The following is an 18,615-nucleotide window of genomic DNA, read 5'->3' as shown; positions in this document are numbered from 1 at the left end:
ACTGCTGCTCAGCCATAAGCTCTGCAGATTATGAGATGCTGAGTGGTCATCTTCATTAATCCTCTTGGCAGTTATTCTTGGATTTCTAGACAGGGGCCAGTATCTCACCATTGGGTTGCTCCTCAATTTTCCTCAAGTAGGCTGAGTTGCCCTCAAACCAGCCTTTAGATTCAGGTAAAAATTTCTGACTTGGTTAGGAATTGAACCTTGGGTTTCCAGATAAGAGACGGGCTCACTACCCCTAGAAAGTAGACTGGTAATCTAACAACAAAGAGCAGTCATACCATCCAGAACCATCTACCCACCATGGGGTACAGAAGCAAGCATCCCACAAGGGTAGTGCATACCTCTGCTCAACACTTATCATAAGGCAAAATGACTGACATAGGTTAAGGGATGATGGGATAGGAAAGGGCTAGGAGTAGGGAGGAGGTGACTATGGTCTTAATTAAGGTACAGCCCCAGCATTTGACTGGTGTGAAAATGGGAAACCATAGAAAACCATCTTCAGGGCTGCCGACAGTGAGGTTGAAACTCACTATCTTTCTAATGCAATCTAATAGCTACATGACACAAACAGTGCACCCACTTTTTCAATAGTCAATATTTATGAACTTTATTAAACATGATAATGTTGATGTTAAAATCTATTTACAATGAAGTTCGATGAAGGTGAAATTCAGCCTTACAGCCTTGTTACAATTGCTTCAGGACTAGGAAGCTCGTCAGCATCAGACACATGTTTTGACTGGAATGCCTGAAAGAGAGAAAAAAATTGAAAGTGAACAGCATGAAGAGTAAAAAGTGAACTTTACTTACCATAGTTACCTACATCTAGTTTACCTAAATGTCTTTTGAAACAAATGGAACTAAACACTAAAATGAATAAAGCCAAGTTTACACAAGGACAATTTGCAGCACAGGATAATAGTATACTGTCCTGTGTTCCTTAAACAGCCCATCAGTTGCACAGTACAAGACAAGACAATGTTCTTGTTTCAACAAAACAGATTCAAGGAAAACGAAGAAAATGATTACAAATCTTGTAAGCAGAAGTATTGGATGGAGTATTAATAGGAGATGAATTAACCAACAATAATAAAAGACTGTGGATATGGAAATGGATGACATGCAGTTCTTCATTAGGGTTTTATTTTAAAGGAATTAGAAGAAGATTCTCAATAATACAAAACATGTATGAGGATGTCAACAGAAAGTTTTTAAAATTTTCAAACCATGGTATTTTTTACTTACAGGCTACAAACCATCTGCACCAGTACCTGATTGCATAAGAATCTTGTATTCTTGTTTACCTCTATCAGGTACATTCATCTGAGGCTTTTGATCCTATTTTTGAGTTCCTTTCAATCTAAATCTAATAGCCGATCGTGTTGTCCTGACATTGGTTATTGCTGTATTCCCTACAGGCATTCATGCTCTCTACAAACACTAATGAACTTGGAATTTAAGTCATAATCCTACTTCTTACTTAGGTGACATTTTGACAAACGCTTGGCCTCATATCCCGCCTTTAGCCTATTTCTGTGTGTTTCTGTCCCGAGAGCATTCACACGAGGACAGAACAGTAAGATCGATGGTGGAAAGAAGACATTGTCCCAATAGATAGGAAGCGAGGCTAACTCGCAAGACACTAGCTCAGTCATTGTCCTCTTTCTCGGTTCATTCGTGCACACGAGGAAAATATTATCTTATCCTGTTGTATTGTCCAGTCTATAGTCCCCATGTAAACTCTGTTTAATGGATGACAAATCAAGTCAAGGATAAACACAATGAATGACAAGTCAGCATCAGAGGAAGGAGCAAAAAAAAGAAGACAAGGATAAACATTTAAACACCCAAGGATAAGGACAATCTCCATATTTTCATACCATGTTGTCTTCAAATAGAATGACACTCTCCTCATTAGTCCCAATCCTTTTACATCCATTTCTTCTCATCTTTGACAAACTTGTTTCTGCTTTTCAGTTTCATTATGAGGGTGGGATTTCACATTAATAAGGGGCCATTGTTACAGATAGCAGTCTTGACGTGGGAAGTATCGGATGCAAAGAAGCCTAGATAAACACAGGAAAAAGGAAGAGCCAGAAAGGTAAATACAGCAGTAAAATTTGAAGATGCAGATACGTCCTTGCCCTTTTATGTTTTTGTGTTCGTCTTTGTCTCGTCTTTCTTCGTTCATATTCATGATACTATCTTTCTATGTATGACATAGAAGGTACTTTAAAAAGTTATTCCAAGTGATTGATACAGTATCTAATTTTGTTTTTTTGGTGGACAGGCCAAATGACTGGAACAAAACCTAAATTAATATTCTCCCTTTCATCATCCTTTAACCTTTTCCAGCTCCAGCCAGATGGGGCATTTGTGGTAGTTCCCCAGCTTCCTCTCTCTCCTCATTCTTCTGTAATTCTGTGCTAGTCCAGGTTCTTTCTTCTTATGCTGGTCTTGACAAATTATCTATCTTGATCTGGGTTAGTGGTGGGGATGGAGCGAGTAGAACTGTAGAGTAACTCAGTTCTTGATGTTACGTGACGTCACAGCGCAGCACCGATTCAACTCAAATACTCCATATAGTGCTGCAGGTGCTTCAGTAAACCTTCCAGCCAGGCTACACTCGCAACATTACTGTGCTGTTGTTCAGACTCCAGACTGTAAAATTTGTATGTTTTCTTACATATATATCTTTATTTAAAGTCATTGCACTATATATTCTACCGATATTTATAATAAGAAAGAAGCAATAATGCCACGAAAGTCCTCCCAAACATGGCAATATTTTACTAGCAGTCCAAGTGGAAAATCCATTATTTGCAAAATTTGCAATCAAAGCTATTGTACAGGTGGAGGAACATCAAATTTATGGAATCACATAAAACGGGTGCATTGTAAGGACATTGTACAAGATACAGTTTCACATCATGAAAGTAATTCCATTCCTGCATATGAAAGAGATAGTGCAGGAAAAAATAAGTTGCATAGGAGTTTGGCTACTTTTGTATGCAAAGACATGCAGTCACTGAGGGTTGTAGAGGACAGAGGTTAGAGCCAGACCTGTAGCTTAGATCCTTTCCAACAGATCAAAGATGAGCTAGGCGACCATAGCTTAATTGGTAGAGCTACCTACGCAAAATCGGGTGGTTGTGGGTTCAGATCCCACTGGTGTCCAGTTCGCCATTTTTGTTCTGTACTTAACATCTCTTCAACATGTACTAATTGTACGTAACACGACCTAATAGGTTGAAAGCCTATTTCGATTACAATGCAGTCATGAAAATTCAGTATTCATTGACTCTTAAGAGAACTTGCTCTTGCATACTGTACCAGGAAGGCATAGGCCCTGGCACATCAGTGTTATAAAATCTTTAATCATGAAAGAACGGCTGAGTTGTAACATCAGAAACAGCTGTATGAGGGAATGTTCTCATCTCTACTGCTCTGTGTAAGTGTGAGGGAGACAGCGAGAGAGGGGAACAAGGTCAAGTGACGTCAGCGCCACATGTATCTTACCTCCCCATGGAAATGTCCAGAAATTATTTTTGTAACTTCTAAATGGCTTGATAGATAAAAATGAGACAAACACCAACATGTAGCCCACATTTCAAATGTACACTGATAAAAATAAGAGATCAATCCATCTATTAGTTTAGAAGATATGACGAGTAGAAGTTTGGGATACGTAACCACTCCTCTGTCGCTTGACCCAGTGAGCTCGCTTCCAGCAGAATATAAATAGGTCAATGACTTGAGGGGGATAGTCAGTTGAAATCTACAACTCGATCATGACTGAAGGTCATGCTGCTTCATCGCGAGATACGAGAAAAGTCATTTTCTAAGACTTTGAATTTGTGCAAGATCGTAATAAGTGAAACTTCAACCGCATCGTGGACGTGTGAAATATTACAATGTTCTATCAAATTGAGTTTCGTCGTATACGATTTACGAATTTCTTGAACAAGTGATCTCGTGATACTAACTGTGTATTTAGGTAGAATTGAGAATACCAGTGTTTGATTTGCCATTCGACAGTATTATGGACTTTATTAATTCCTCATATATTTGAACTCTGTCGTGACCACTTACAGTGACAAGCATATCAGGAAATTGTGTTTGATAAATTAAACTTTCAACTAGTGACAATTTCATGAGCTTTGAGACATATTTCCCGTAGATAATTACGATTGTGAACTATTTGAAGTATTATTCCACTCAAATATTCAGTGATTAATAGGACTGAGTGTAGCTAATTTTCATATATATTTTTTTTTGACCATTCGATCAATGTCATAAGAAAAGAACTGAATATTTAGGACATTTTATGGTGATATTAGGTTATACAAACCCTTATTATGAAAACTCATTCATAAAATCCACTTAAGCAGTGAATATTAGGATTCAGAGACTGTTATAGAAGTGGTGTTAATTGCATTTACTCGAGTATTTAATGGACTGTGATAGTCATTCTAATACAGAATTTACGACATAATTTGTGGATATTACGAACTGTGCTAGTGTCTAATTTCATGTTTTATAAACTGAGTAGTGAAAGACTGTGTTTTCAACTTCAGAAATGTTTTCATTTTATTACCACAGAAACTTGACGTGTAGTTCGAACTGTGACATAGACTGAGCTATTTCAAGTCACGTATTCAATGCCATATTATAAAAGTGCGAGTACAAACTGTGCATTCAAACTTATTTCAGTGTGAAATGCAACTCATTAATGATAATTAACAGTGCTACAACTAGCTGTATAGTGCCAATTGAACTTTTCCGTGTTTCAACATGTCTTTTTAAAACACCGGAAATCTTGGCAAAGTATCGTAATCTCACACTACTTTGAATGTCCTATCCAGTGTGGGATTATCTGTGGTGTCTTCGAGGGATATTTGTGGTATCCAGCGAGGGATTAATCATGGTATCTACGAGGGATTAAAACGTGGTGTTTTCGTGGGATGGAACATGGTACGCTGCTGGTGCCGAGTTCGAGTTCAGGCTGTTCGCTGCAGAAGTTCCAGTCATCAAGCTGCAGAGCCGTACTTCATCCATTCTTATAAGCAGTACACAGGTGATATAAGTGTATTTTACATTTTCTTGAGTGAGTAATTACACTTAGATGATAACTAACTTTTTAATAAGGCACTCAACCAATCCCAATTTTCAACAGTGCTACGTTTATCAAATGAAAAGTGCCTCGTCTAACAAACTAATTTTTGATCATGTGAATTCTAATCCTACTACTTGTAGAAACTGTAGGTCATTTAACGAGACTTTAGGTCATATTTAAATGAACTTTAGGTTTCTCTCCAAAGCAAGCATAACTGGAGATCCATTTTTAAATGAACTTTAGGACATTCTTTTCGAAGTTTGTGTAATCTGAAGTCATTTCACAACAACTTAATTGAACTGTAGCGCTTGTTCTATAATAAGTGCACAATTTAAAAATCTTGTTTAATTTATTTAGAGGAACTGTAGGATTTCTTCAGCAAGTGATTGAAAATATTTAATTGGAACTATAGGATTGCTAAAGCAAGTGCAAGTTAATATTATGTTTAATAATTTTAGACAGACTTTAGGTTTGCACCAACAGTGATTGATTTAATTTTCTTTGCATTCTAAAAATCTTGATCAATTGACAAAGTGGTTGAATGAAGGTTTATGATCAAAGTGTTATTTTCAATTTGAGTCTAGGTGTGAAATCTTAGATGAACTGTAGGGTGTATTGAAATCATTGAAAGTTGGTATTTATTCTGAACGTTATTAACATCGAGTGGATATATAGGACAAAAACTCTATTTGTTTCAATCATAATAGCGTATATATTTCAGTCATTTAATTGCATTCTGAAGAGATCAATTGAAGATTTAATTTTTGATGAATGAGAAGCAGGGTGATTTGCTTGAGATTATTAATAAATATTGTCAAAAATTTTAATTACCACCTATTATTCGCCCTGCGAAATCATCCTTCTCTGTACCTGCTCCAACAGTAACCGTACACAACCTGAGATCCTTCCCATGCTCTTGGCCAACAACTATTTCCTGGTATAATACCTCAGCATACCTGCTACATCTATGCCCACAGAGGAGGTATTTTCATGTGCTGGATAAATTCTTTCAGACCGAAGGTCATCACTTTCTGCAAAACAAGCTGAAACTATTTTTGAATAGAAATTCCTCCTCTATAACACCTGTTCCATGCAATACAGAACACTGACGGTACTTCCCATACTGTCTGTGTATATGTTGTGTCTGATTTGAATGCTTGTCACAAGATGAAGAATTGAGTTCATTTGTATACTTTACTTACTTCCATTGCTGATGTTATCTTAACAGATTTGTCATTTAACTCCTTACCACATTGCTATCAATGAAATGTTTGATATTATATGAGTTTAGGCACATTTCAAAGAACTGGATTTTGTTTAGTCATTGATCACATTATGGAATACGGTATGTTTTTCCATATGCATTAATATTTATTTTATTTATTCATTTGTATGTTTATTACTTTATTTATGTCTACTTGATATGCTTCATATTAAGCGCAGATTTGTAAGTAGTCCTACACCGTTTGTTATGTTATGTTTTAAATTTATATTACATTATGAAAATGGTGCAAATAACCAATAATAGAAAGTACAAAGCATAATACCATGGATGATAACTGATAATCTACTTTATAAATGTAAACTGTAGCTTAGAAGGTCAATATAAAGTTTAAATTTACTGCTAGCAAGTTGTACCTGACTCTTTACTTGGTTTAACCAAGCAATGATGTCATAGTACTTGCTTCAAACCGAACCGCTCCATCCCCACCATTACTTTGGGTCTCCGTCTTACATTCTTTCCCTTAAATGTATCCTCCATCATCTGTTTCAGTATTCAACCGAGCAGAGGAGGGGTGGTCACGGCTCTACCATAGCTCTACGCTTCTGTATTCAGGAGATGGCACAGGTGGATCTCATGGCTGGCCCCAACCATCAGCTGTCCTGGGAATGGTTTTCCGTTCTCCAGAATCAAGGCGAATGGTGAGGAAGTTCCTAGTATAGGCCATGGCCACCAAGCCCATCAACTTTTCTGAGCAACTACTTCACTGTAACAAATCTCCTGGCCTGAGAGATGGAGTTACCATCCAAGAGGCCCGCCTTCCCCCTCAGAGGAGGAATGAAAACATTTTGATAGTGATGGGTTGCGACTGGAATCGCGAGGAATCAATTCCATATGCCTGAAGAATCGGGTACCCAATTCCGGAATCGATTCCGAGGAACTAGTAGCACCATCTATGATGCAGATACGTAAACACGTGCAGCACAAATGTGTTCTGTAATGTGAGTTCCTTTTGGGTTTTAACCAGGTCACTTTACAAGCCATGCCTGCTCTCCTTATAGTGTCCTGGAGTTATATACACTAATGCGAATGTAATTTAATCAGAAAATATTATTTTCTGTTTGAAACTATTCAAATTATATGGAACTATAGGATTGCTAAAGCAAGTGCAAGTTAATATTATGTTTAATAATAATCATACGCTATTATGATTGAAACAAATAGAGTTTTTGTCCTATATATCCACTCGATGTTAATAACGTTCAGAATAAATACCAACTTTCAATGATTTCAATACACCCTACAGTTCAAAACTTGTAGGGGGTTTATAACATAATATAATACTACTATTTCAACAAAATACAATTGTACTAAAGAGGAAACGTTAACTAAGTTTAAGCAGTAATGAAAACAAAAATAGTAATTCTAAGAGTTTCTCATAATATTTAGCAGTAGTATGAAACGTTATTCTTCTTCCTTTTCTACCACCATTTCCACACCTGTGCAGACGCGGTTGCGAACTGTATAGCACATGTGGATTTGGCCCTATTTTACAACCGGATGCCCTTCCTGACGCCAACCCAAAATGGAGGGATGTAATCACTATTGTGCTTTCCTGTGGTGGTTGATAGCATTGTGTGTTGTCTGAATATGAAGAGGAAAGTGTTGGGACAAACACACACACCCTCTCCCTGGGCCAAAAGAACTAATCAGAGGCGATTAAAATTCCCCACACGGCCGGTAATCGAACCCGGGACACTCTGAATCCAAGGCCTCAACACTAACCATTCAGCCAATGAGTCGAACAGTAGTTCGAAATGTTCATTGCAAATTACATGTAACGGAAGACAGGTATGTTACGAAACAAGTTGTATACTTATTAAAAATGTGACTTAATTCCACAGACTTTATAGTTTATACTAACGATATTTGAAAACTGTCCGCGTCTGTGGTGTAGTGGTTAGTGTGATTAGCTGCCATCCCCGGAGGCCTGGGTTCGATTCCCGGCTCTGCCACAAAATTTGAAAAGTGGTACGAGGGCTGAAACGGGGTCCATTCAGCCTCGGGAGGTCAACTGAGTTGAGGTGGGTTCGATTCCCACCTCAGCCATCCTGGAAGTGGTTTTCCGTGGTTTCCCATTTCTCCAGGCAAATGCCGGGATGGTACCTAACTTAAGACCATGGCCGCTTCCTTCCCTCTTCCTTGTCTCACCCTTCCAATCATCCAATCTCCCACCAAGGCCCCTGTTCAGCATAGCAGGTGAGGCCGCCTGGGCGAGGTACTGGTCATCCTCCCCAGTTGTATCCCTGACCTAGAGTCTGAAGCTCCAGGACACTACCCTTGAGGCGGTAGAGGTGGGATCCCTCGCTGAGTCCGAGGGAAGAGCCAACCCTGGAAGGTAAGCAGATTAAGAAGAAAAAGAAATTTGAAAACCACATGAGAAGAGTAGAGTGTAAGCATAAATAACAATGTCGATTGCTACACCCAGTGTCAAAATGTGTAATGTGATTTCCAGACTACCAGGTTAAATTGTTATTTCATTACTATGTGGCATAATTCATTCATGACAACGACTAAGTTCTGCCTCTGTGGTGTAGTGATTAGTGTGATTAGCTGCCACCCCTAGAGGCCCAGGTTCGATTCCTGGCTCAGCCATGAAATTTGATTATTTTTTTTTCTAGTTGCTTTACGTTGCACCAACACAGATAGGTCTTATGGTGATGATGGGATAGGGAAGGCCTAGGAGTGGGAAGGAAGCAGCCATGGCCTTAATTAAGGTACAGCCCCAGCATTTGTCTGGTGTAAAAATGGGAAACCACGGACAACCATTTTCAGGGCTGCCAACAGTGGGATTCAAAGCCACTATGTCCCGCATGCAAGCTCACAGCCACGCGACTCTAACCGCACGGCCAACTCGCCCGGTGTTAACGAAATTTGAAAAGTGGTACGAGGGCTGGAACGGGGTCCACTCAGCCTTGGGAGTAGAGGTGGATTCGATTCCGACCTCAGCCACCCTGGAAGTGGTTTTCCATGGTTTCCCACTTCTCCTCCAGGCAAATGCCGGGATGGTACCTAAGTTAAGGCCACAGCCGCTTCCTTCCCTCTTGCTTGTCTATCCCTTCCAATCTTCCCATTCCCTCATAGGGCCCCTGTTCAGCATAGCAGGTGAGGCCGCCTGGGTGAGGTACTGGTCATCCTCCCCAACTGTATCTACCGACCCAGTGTCTGAAGCTCCAGGACACTGCCCGTTAGGTGGTAGAGGTAGGATCCCTCGCTGAGTCTGAAGAATAAACTGACCCTGGAGGGTAAACATATGAAAAAGAAGAAGAAGATGACCATTAAGACGTGTAATTTAAATGGGTGTTATATCATACTATACTGTATACAAAAGAAATAGTATATATTGCACGTTCGAATTTGCCCCACTTATATATGAACGACTCACTGTAGTGAGTGCGCCCAGCACACTCTGGTGACGTCATCGGGGAACCGATTCCTGGCACGTGACGCTGAGTTACATAAAATTAGCTTCATGGTCTGTATCACACTTCAATAGATTCACAACTAAGTATTTATTTATTTTCCACCTAGTCGATACAATGATTGCCTAAGGCAATTTAATGGTTAAAAGTGGTACATGTTTCATATATTATCAACATCTTCAGCCACATAACACTGTTTAGATGAAAAATACATAAATTGACAAAGTAATGCTTTAGAGGAACTGTCCTTAAAATTGACATAAGATTGACAATTGATAATATACGAAACATGTACCACTTTTAACAATTAAATTGCCTTAGGCAATCATTGTATCGACTAGGTGGAAAATAAATAAATACTTAGTTGTGTGACATTGAGTGCGACCTCGGAGTTGTAGGAACCGATTCTCGTAATTCCAGGCATCATTCATGCACATCACTACATTGTGATAGTAGTAGTTTCAGTATTATGCCCTCACAAATCCTCTTTACTTGTCCAAACCTTATTAGTCTGCTTTTTTCAATTCTTTCTATCAACTGTTTTTACTATAATTTCCTTCCTGACATTCTAATTTCTCATTCTATCCTCAGACTTCTTAGAAATTTCATTTCCCTGGCTTGAATTTTACTCTCCTTTCTTTTTGTCTAGCCCAGGTCTTTGGTACACATGTTAATATGGTTGTATAGTACATATTGTACATCACTTCTCGACACTTTCTTGCTACATTCTTCTTCCAAAGTAGATTCCTTGCATTCTGGTAGAATGCATTTGTGTGTTACACCCTTTCACTGATCTCTATATCTGGCTGTGCATATTTTATTAATTTGCTTCCTAGGTAATTGAAGCTGTCTACTATTTCAAGGTTCTGACCTCCCATATATATGATTCCTTTCCCTTCTCTGTCACCTCTTAATCATCATTCTCTTCTTAACACTGAATTTCATATTATAATTCACAATTTTCTCACTCATTATGTCCTATTGTTCTTGTACTTCCTTAATGTCCATTTCCTACACCACAATATCATCACCAAATAGCTTAATTTCTCTTTCACAAAATGCTTCCTTTGACTCCTTCAATATTTCATCCATTACCTATACATCAAGATATAAAGCAGCACACTATAACTAGTCTGAAATTAAAAATCCAGCATGGAAGACAGCTTTCGACCTGTCATGTCCTCAGTTCAATTCCAGGAATGCCTGGAGAGAAGAGTGGAGGATGTCGTCTCCCAGTGGCTTATGTGATATCTCCGACCCCAGCATGAAACTGGCTGGCTTCCGTTTGCCCCGTGCTATTTGGTCAACCCTGAACAGGATCCGATGTTGTGTCGGGAGGACTGGTGCAGCCTTACATCTACGGGGATGGGTAGATTCTCCCTGCTGTGACTGTGGTGCTCAAACGCAGTCTATCAAGCACATAGTTCAAGAGTGCCCCCTACGTGTATTTCCTGGTTCTGTGGAGGAATTTTTTGAAGTAACACCAGAAGTGATTACATTGATTAAAAATTTGGATATTAAAATATCAAAGTGAAGTCCTGATGCTGTCATCAACCTGTATATTTGTATATTTTGTATTATGTTTGTATATTTTGATTGTCATGAACATGTCCTATGCTAATAATAATAACAAAATAGTGGTGACAGCATGCTTCCCTGTCTTAGCCCTATAAAAATCAATAATCAGTCACTACTGATCTGCAGTTAGAGCAGTCACCCAAGTGGTATACTCCCTATCTGTTGTCTACCTAGTCTTTTCTTAAATAATTGCAAAGAATTTGGAAATTTACTATACATCTTCCTTGGTAAATTATTCCAATCCCTAACACTTTTTCCCATAAACAAATACTTGCCCAAATTTGTCCTCTTGAATTCCAACTTTATCTTCATTTGTGAGCTTTCCTACTTTTAAAAATACCACTCTAACGTAGTCATCTACTAATGTCATTCATCAATATCTTTCCACTGACCACTGGAAACATACCACATAGGGCCGGTTCGACCATCTGCTGGTAAAGTGGCCGGCAGCTGCCCGGAAGGTAAACTACCTGGGGGTGTCCAGCTACCTTTCTAGTTTTCAACTTATGTATCTTATTTCTTTGTTATTGTAAGTAAATTTCAATACTTCATTAGTATTAGTCACCTCCTCTATCTGGACATTATCCTTGTAACTAACAATCTTTATAGACTGCTGGCTGAATACTTCTGCCTCCTGGTGATCCTCACATACACAGCCTGCTTGTTCATTAATGATTCTGGAACCTTCTTTCTTGCAACCTTTTTCTGCCTGAAAGTACCTATACATACCCTTCCTTTTTTTTACTAAAATTTGTATGACTCCCAATTATTCTTGCCATCATGTTATCCTTAGCTGACTTCTTCGCTAGATACAATTTCCTAGTAAGTTCCTTCAATTTCTCCTTACTTCCACAGCCATTTCTAACTCTATTTCTTTCCAGTCTGCACCTCCTTCCTAGCCTCTTTACTTCTCTGTTATAATATAGCAGGTCTTTACCATTCCTTCTGCCTGTAAAGGAACATACCTGTTTTCACATTCCTTAACAATTGCTTTAAACACATCCCACAGTCTGTTTACATTTTTATTTACCATTCGGTTCAAAAATTTGGGTCTGGATACAGGTAACATGTTAGCCATATGTTGCTCATAGAATTTTCATTGTTTGTGTGCTAACTCTTTTTCTTACCATGATTTACCATACCTTTTCCCTGGGCACAATATCATATGCCTTTACTGTATCAAGAAATGTCATCACTATATCTTTGCCATACTCCCAATGTCCTTCCATCAACTGTCTCATACTAAGGATCCACCATCGATTTGCCATTTCTAAAGCCATATTGGTTCTTTTCTAACTGTCCCTCCTTCTTTCCTCTCAATCCCTTTCTATTATCCTTTCCATTACCTATGCCAACTTGTAATATGATTATGATTCCTTGATAGTTATTGCATACTTTCTTGCAGCCCTTCTTAAACACTGGTATTATTATTTCCTTTCCCCTTTCTTCTACCACACATTTCTGTATCCATATACATTTTACCATTCCATAAAACCATAGTAAAATAACAGGTCCAGCTGCCTATATCATCTCCATTCTTATTTCATCTGTCTCAGCCACTTTTCCCATTTTCATTCTTCTGACTATTTGTTCCATCTCTAACATTGTAATATCTCACATTTCTTCAAAGTGTACTTTATACCTCAAAGAGAATTTTCTTGAACAATTTTCTACCCTTAACAGTTAATTGAAATACATATCCATCTTTTCCATCTCTCTTCTGACTGTGTTAATAACTCTCCACACTTCTCTTTTAGTAGTTACTGGGATACTCTTTCTCTCTTATAAGTACACACAACATCCTTGTACTCTCTATAACTTCCTCTTTCATCCCCTCTGTGAGTCCCTAACAACTTTTTTTCTTCAGTAACCACTATTTTACATCTCCTATTATTTGTGCTTTCACTTTCTTCTCTTGTGTCTCAGTTCCATTCTTGCCCTGACTTCTTCTTTTCTTGAACTGCTTCTTTCACCTTCTTATTCCACCATGATGTCTCACTTTATTTTACTTCTGTGAGTGTTCTACCACCAGGCACACCTTCATGATATGATCTGCAGAGCTGCAGAACCACCAGAATGGAAGATATAATATACAGCGATTAGTGATCCCATCCTTCATACTGAGTGTTGTTATCAAGCCAAAGATTGATACCCATTCAGATACTGGTGATCTGGTAATCCTGTTTAGATCTGTTAATGACAGAACATTAGGCGAGCATACTTAACTACAACTTTTTTCCGATAGATGGCTAAGAGTTGCCCATTAGGCTCTGTATGAACTGCACTCCTTATAGCAGGCTGGCTTATTCGCGTGTATTGGAGGAGCGTGTCGCTGAGACCATAAAGTTAGTAAATAATACACTAGAGGTAGCACCGGCGCCATTATCTGTGAAAGAATTGTTGCAGGAAGTGGAGCATCTTCATATCTTAGCTGTTTGGGAAAAAGCTTGCTCCGCTGTACTCATCAATGTACAGTAAATAGAGAACTTTTAAAACTGTGTGGATGTTTGATATACTTTAAAATTCTTAAATGAGAACATTCTCAGATACTACAGTATACTTGTGATGCTAATGTCCAGTAGAAAGAAAGCCCAAAAAGCTTAAATACAGAAGAAATGCATGAAAAAAAGGACAGTGTTCAGTTGCGATTAAATCACACAAAATCAATTTACTGTTCATTTTAGGCCTTCACACAATGTACTTTAAGATTAGGGGTACATATATTTCTCTATATTTTGTGTAATGGTCAGGACTTAGGAGGCATAATTCGATCCAATGACCGAAAACATTCTCTTTCGTACAAATTGAATGAGCGAGTTTTCAGGCTTAAAAGCCTTGGTGAGTTTATGGAGCTAACAAGGGAACTGTCCATACTGTCATATTGAAATCGACAAAGAAATTTGATAGAGAGGATGAGGGGTCCATAAGAAAGCAATGTACAAAACTGCAGCTGTCATTTTGATCTGTAAGGTCCTGAAATTGATACAGAAATGTCTAATAGAATTGCACGCGTCAGCGTATAGCTCGACGTGGACAGCCCTACTGACCAGCTGAGCGACGAGGTTACCTTGAGCTTTCTGCGCTAGCCAGTTGACACATGTTCCTTTGAAACAGCAGTCATGAATCCGGCTAATATTCTAGAGTATGCTTTACGTTATTTCCATAAGAAGGGTTTCTCCTCTTCCCGTGAAAGATGGGTTGACATGTGATCAAACTAATTGAAAATCATCCCATAGGTGCCAGCATCATCTTGAAGTCGTATCTGGAGAGAAATAGTGACAGTAAAAGTGATAGTGGAAGCACCGACACCTCATCTGCATTATCTGAAAGAGAAGGCAGCACACCATTGCCAGGAAAAAGATGTGTTATGGATCCGATTTTGAGCCCTCAGTCTGATTCTCGTCAATCCAGTGAAGAGACACCATAGTCACCTAGCAAATCTACTAGTTCAAGCTATGCTTCCAGCCCATGAAAGAAGGGGAAACAAACTGTAGATCTTGCATACAAGAGAAAAGCTGTACATTTATGGTTAAATACGGGGAGTAAGAAGTGGCTTTCATTAACCACTGTTTGCAAAAGCTGTCTTAAGGTGACATCACTATCACAACTGTGCAGCTGGAAGAACCAATTAGAATCTACATCAGTAAGCCCCAATGAACACAGGAAATTGATGCATACAAAATTATTTTCTCAATTTACAGAAGCAAGAAGACTGAAATGGAATGTATGCAACTGTGGGCCTTAGAAATTTTAAGAGGATTTCAATGAGGCAAACTAATTTCAGTGCATGTGCTAGTGGGTTGAGTTGTTTTAAGAAAAAGTGCAGAATAAAAAGTTAAAAAAATTATGAAATTTTTATCTGCAAGAGGTAGACGAAAAAGATAAAGTCGCAAAGAAACTTGTGGGAGCAGCTACAGAGTGATTTTTAGACTACACCCCTTCTTCAATATGCAATACTGATCAGAGTTGTTTCATGCACAAAATGAAAGTGAAAAGAACTCAATTGTTTTTTGGTGAGAAACATACAGAAACAGTTGCTCAATCAGTAAGTGCACTCACCCAATCATACCCAATTATGCCTACAATTAGTATGGCCGGTAGGTACCCTTTTCCTGAAATTATTCATTGTACTATAGGAGGCAACTGGAACTTTTAGTCCAAGAGTTTCCAAAGAAATGTTTCATGCCAGAAATATAATTGTAACAGCCACAAAACCAGGGGAAATGGGGGCAAAATGAATTAATGTATTGGTTTAAAGAATCCTTCTTCGCATTTGCAGAAGAGAAGTGTTTGCTCGTGCTAGATTATTGGACTACTCATGGTGATAAGAGCTGTCTTGAAGACATTCCTCCATGCAACAGTATAGAAATTCTCCAGATTCCTCCCAGCACTACAAAGAAAATTGGACAAGTTTTTCTTCTGGCAGTAGAAGGCTTTGTATCACTGCTTAACTGACATTGTGCTGACTTGTGATGACATTCAGTTTGATTATCAGAGAAACAGCATACTGAAAATGCAGTCCTTCATTCCTTTACAATTTTCTTCCTCATGGTTCAAGGACATGATTGAATATTCGTGGTTCGCAACTCAGTTATATAAAAGAGAGACCTCCTGAGTTCAAAGTGCCTGCAAAATATTGCTTTCAAACAAGTAAAGAAAACTGTGAAGAACAATGTGGCCTCAAAGTGCATATTCGTTGTGCACGGTGCCAAAAATTTGTGTTTTTATCATGCGATTAACGCACCTCATTTATGTTTCACATTCATTTCGTAACAATAAAGTGACCTTGGTGCATGGCAGCCTGCCAGTTCCTTCTCTCTCTCCAGCATAACTGCAACTCCACTCCACTGGGCACAGTGCAAACCAGCAAGAAGCAAGGGTTTGTTCAATAAGCTGTGTTGTAACATGGATTTTGTATCATGATTTCAAAACCTTTCAGTTGAAAATGGCAGCTAAATTTTTGTACATTGCTATTATATGGGTCTCCTCATGGTCTCTGCAAAATTTCATTGTCGATTTCAATATGATAGTATGGACAGTTCCCTCTTAAGTAGAAAAATTATTGCCATTGCTGTTTTTAAACATATATTTTACTAACTCTATGGCCGACACATCCCAGTTTTTTGAATCGTTGACACTTCCTCCCCAAACATGGCTGTAATATCACCCTCTTTGGGATGACCTTGCCTTGCTGGATGTGAAAGGGAAGATCTGGCTTGACGATTTGTATTGAAATGTTACTACTCTGGGTTGGATCTTTGCTATTAGATAACACTGTGGGTGAGAATTATTTCAAGGGCTTAAACTGACCTCCTTTACACAAAGGTCTTTCACTTTCGTAATACAGCTGGCAAGATGAGTCAAGCCATAAAATGAATTGATCAGTAACCGAATGAACATTCTACAAGTATTCATGAATATCTTTCTCTGTAATCATAGTGAGCTCAGAGTTAGGTAGTAATCAAAATCAAAACAGGAACGTTAATATCATCAGATGATGTTCCCCCTCCATTAAGGAAACCGGTTCCCAAAGATGTATGTAGGTCTCGTAACCTCTATAAATATGACTGTGTTGATACTAAATCAACATTTTTTTTGATACGTGGAAAGGCTTTTCTCTTTGTAATTTTTTAACTGTTGGTTTTTGTACAAGTCAGTTATTTATATCAATGTCCCTCGAAATCGGGGTTTTACAAATTGAGATGTATGTTTACCTGTACTTTTTCTGTATGTTTTTTTGGGAACTTCAAATCTGATAGGACATGGAGTAAGGCATTTCTGTGGGATAGGAGGACGTATGCACACGAGCTCAGTTGGCGCTTCCTGTATGCAATACGAATTTAGATTTGTCTATTACAATGGACTGGGCGTCACAGAGCAGAACCACCAACATTATTCAGCATGAGCCGCCAATGTCTACCACAGATAATTATCACATACTACCTGTCTATATAAGACATAAAAGGTATTCAAAGAGTTATTCCAAGAGATTGATGCCCAATTTTGTGTTTTTGGTGGACAGTGCATATCACTGAAACAAAATCTCTAAATGAACTTACTCCCTTTCATCATCATTTCTCCTTACCCAGCTCCAGACAGTTGGGGCATTTGTGGTAACTTACTTCCCTAGTAGCTCAGTTCCCACCTGTGGATTTAAGTTACCCATCTTCATCATTTCCACATCAATATTACTCTTTACAGCTTCTCCAGTAATTCCTCAAGATCCTCTTCTTTGTTTCTGGTCTGGGGTACGTACACTTGTATGAAGTCCTTAATTCGATTTTGCATTATCATCTGAATGTTGATTATCTTATCACTAATATAATAAACTCGTGTCCTCAACCTGAGGTGGTGCAACTCTTTTCAGGAACACCCCCGATGGAGGTGAGCTGCATGTTCCATTTTAACCACATACCAGCCCTCCTGCCATTCTTAAATTTCTGGCAGTACCGGGAATCGAACCCAGGCCCCTGAGGACAGCAGCTAATAACACTAACCGTTATGCTATGGAGGCGGACATCTTATCACTTTTGCTATCCACCATTTCCATATACCCTTCAAGGTCTCCTTTAATTATCACCCCTACTCTGTTTCTTGCCTGTTGTCCACTGCTCTCATACAGTACGTATTCCTTCCTCATTTTCTTTAGGACTGTCAACCTAGATGTTAGGCCCCTTTAAACATCAAGCATTTTTGTCTTCTTTGTTCCTTTCCTATTCCACTTTACTTCACTCTGTCCCATCAGTGGTACATCCTCTTTCTCCATAAAGTCAATTATCTCTTTAGCTTTCCCCATTAGAGTCATTACATTGATAATGATTTTCATTCTTAGTCATCCAGTTCTCATAGTCCCTGCAGCATCCTGAGAACTGTATGTCACCTGTAGGGTGTGCCCTAACCTTCTTCGGAGGCTGGTTTCCTTGTATAATCGTAAGTATAAGATATTATTACGATAGATTCGCAACACCCAAAGATGTTTTAGAGCTACTGCCAATGAGTCTTCAGGCTGGCCCTAACATGGAGAACAGGCACCATCTATAGCCACTCCACAGGAGGATAGATGCTACAGTGGGTTGCCAACCACTATCTCGGCCTATCAAATTCCACCTTCTCCAATTTTGACAGTCTCAGTCTTCTTCACTTATTACCTGAGCTGAGATCCATACCAGGTAACATACACCAGGTCAGTGTGCCCTGGGACTCACATA

At 38.8% G+C, this 18,615-nt stretch overlaps 1 protein-coding gene across 2 annotated transcripts in view; it reads right to left on the bottom strand.

Annotated features, from left to right (window-relative positions):
- Positions 1-589: 589 nt before the first annotated feature.
- LOC136866194 (ATP-binding cassette sub-family C member 4) overlaps positions 590-18,615 on the bottom strand; it is a 371,709-nt gene continuing 353,683 nt past the window's right edge. For both annotated transcript variants that reach the window (XM_067142938.2, XM_067142939.2), the window contains exon 25: positions 590-757. In XM_067142938.2, the coding sequence (XP_066999039.2) occupies positions 686-757 (72 nt within the window). In that variant the 3' untranslated portion in view covers positions 590-685. The remainder of the gene's footprint in view (positions 758-18,615) is intronic.

Source organism: Anabrus simplex, chromosome 3 (assembly GCF_040414725.1).
Source record: "Anabrus simplex isolate iqAnaSimp1 chromosome 3, ASM4041472v1, whole genome shotgun sequence".
Classification (NCBI taxonomy): domain Eukaryota; kingdom Metazoa; phylum Arthropoda; class Insecta; order Orthoptera; family Tettigoniidae; genus Anabrus; species Anabrus simplex.
The sequence above is the reverse complement of the archived record's forward strand: the minus strand, read 5'-3'. Positions and strand labels throughout refer to the sequence as shown.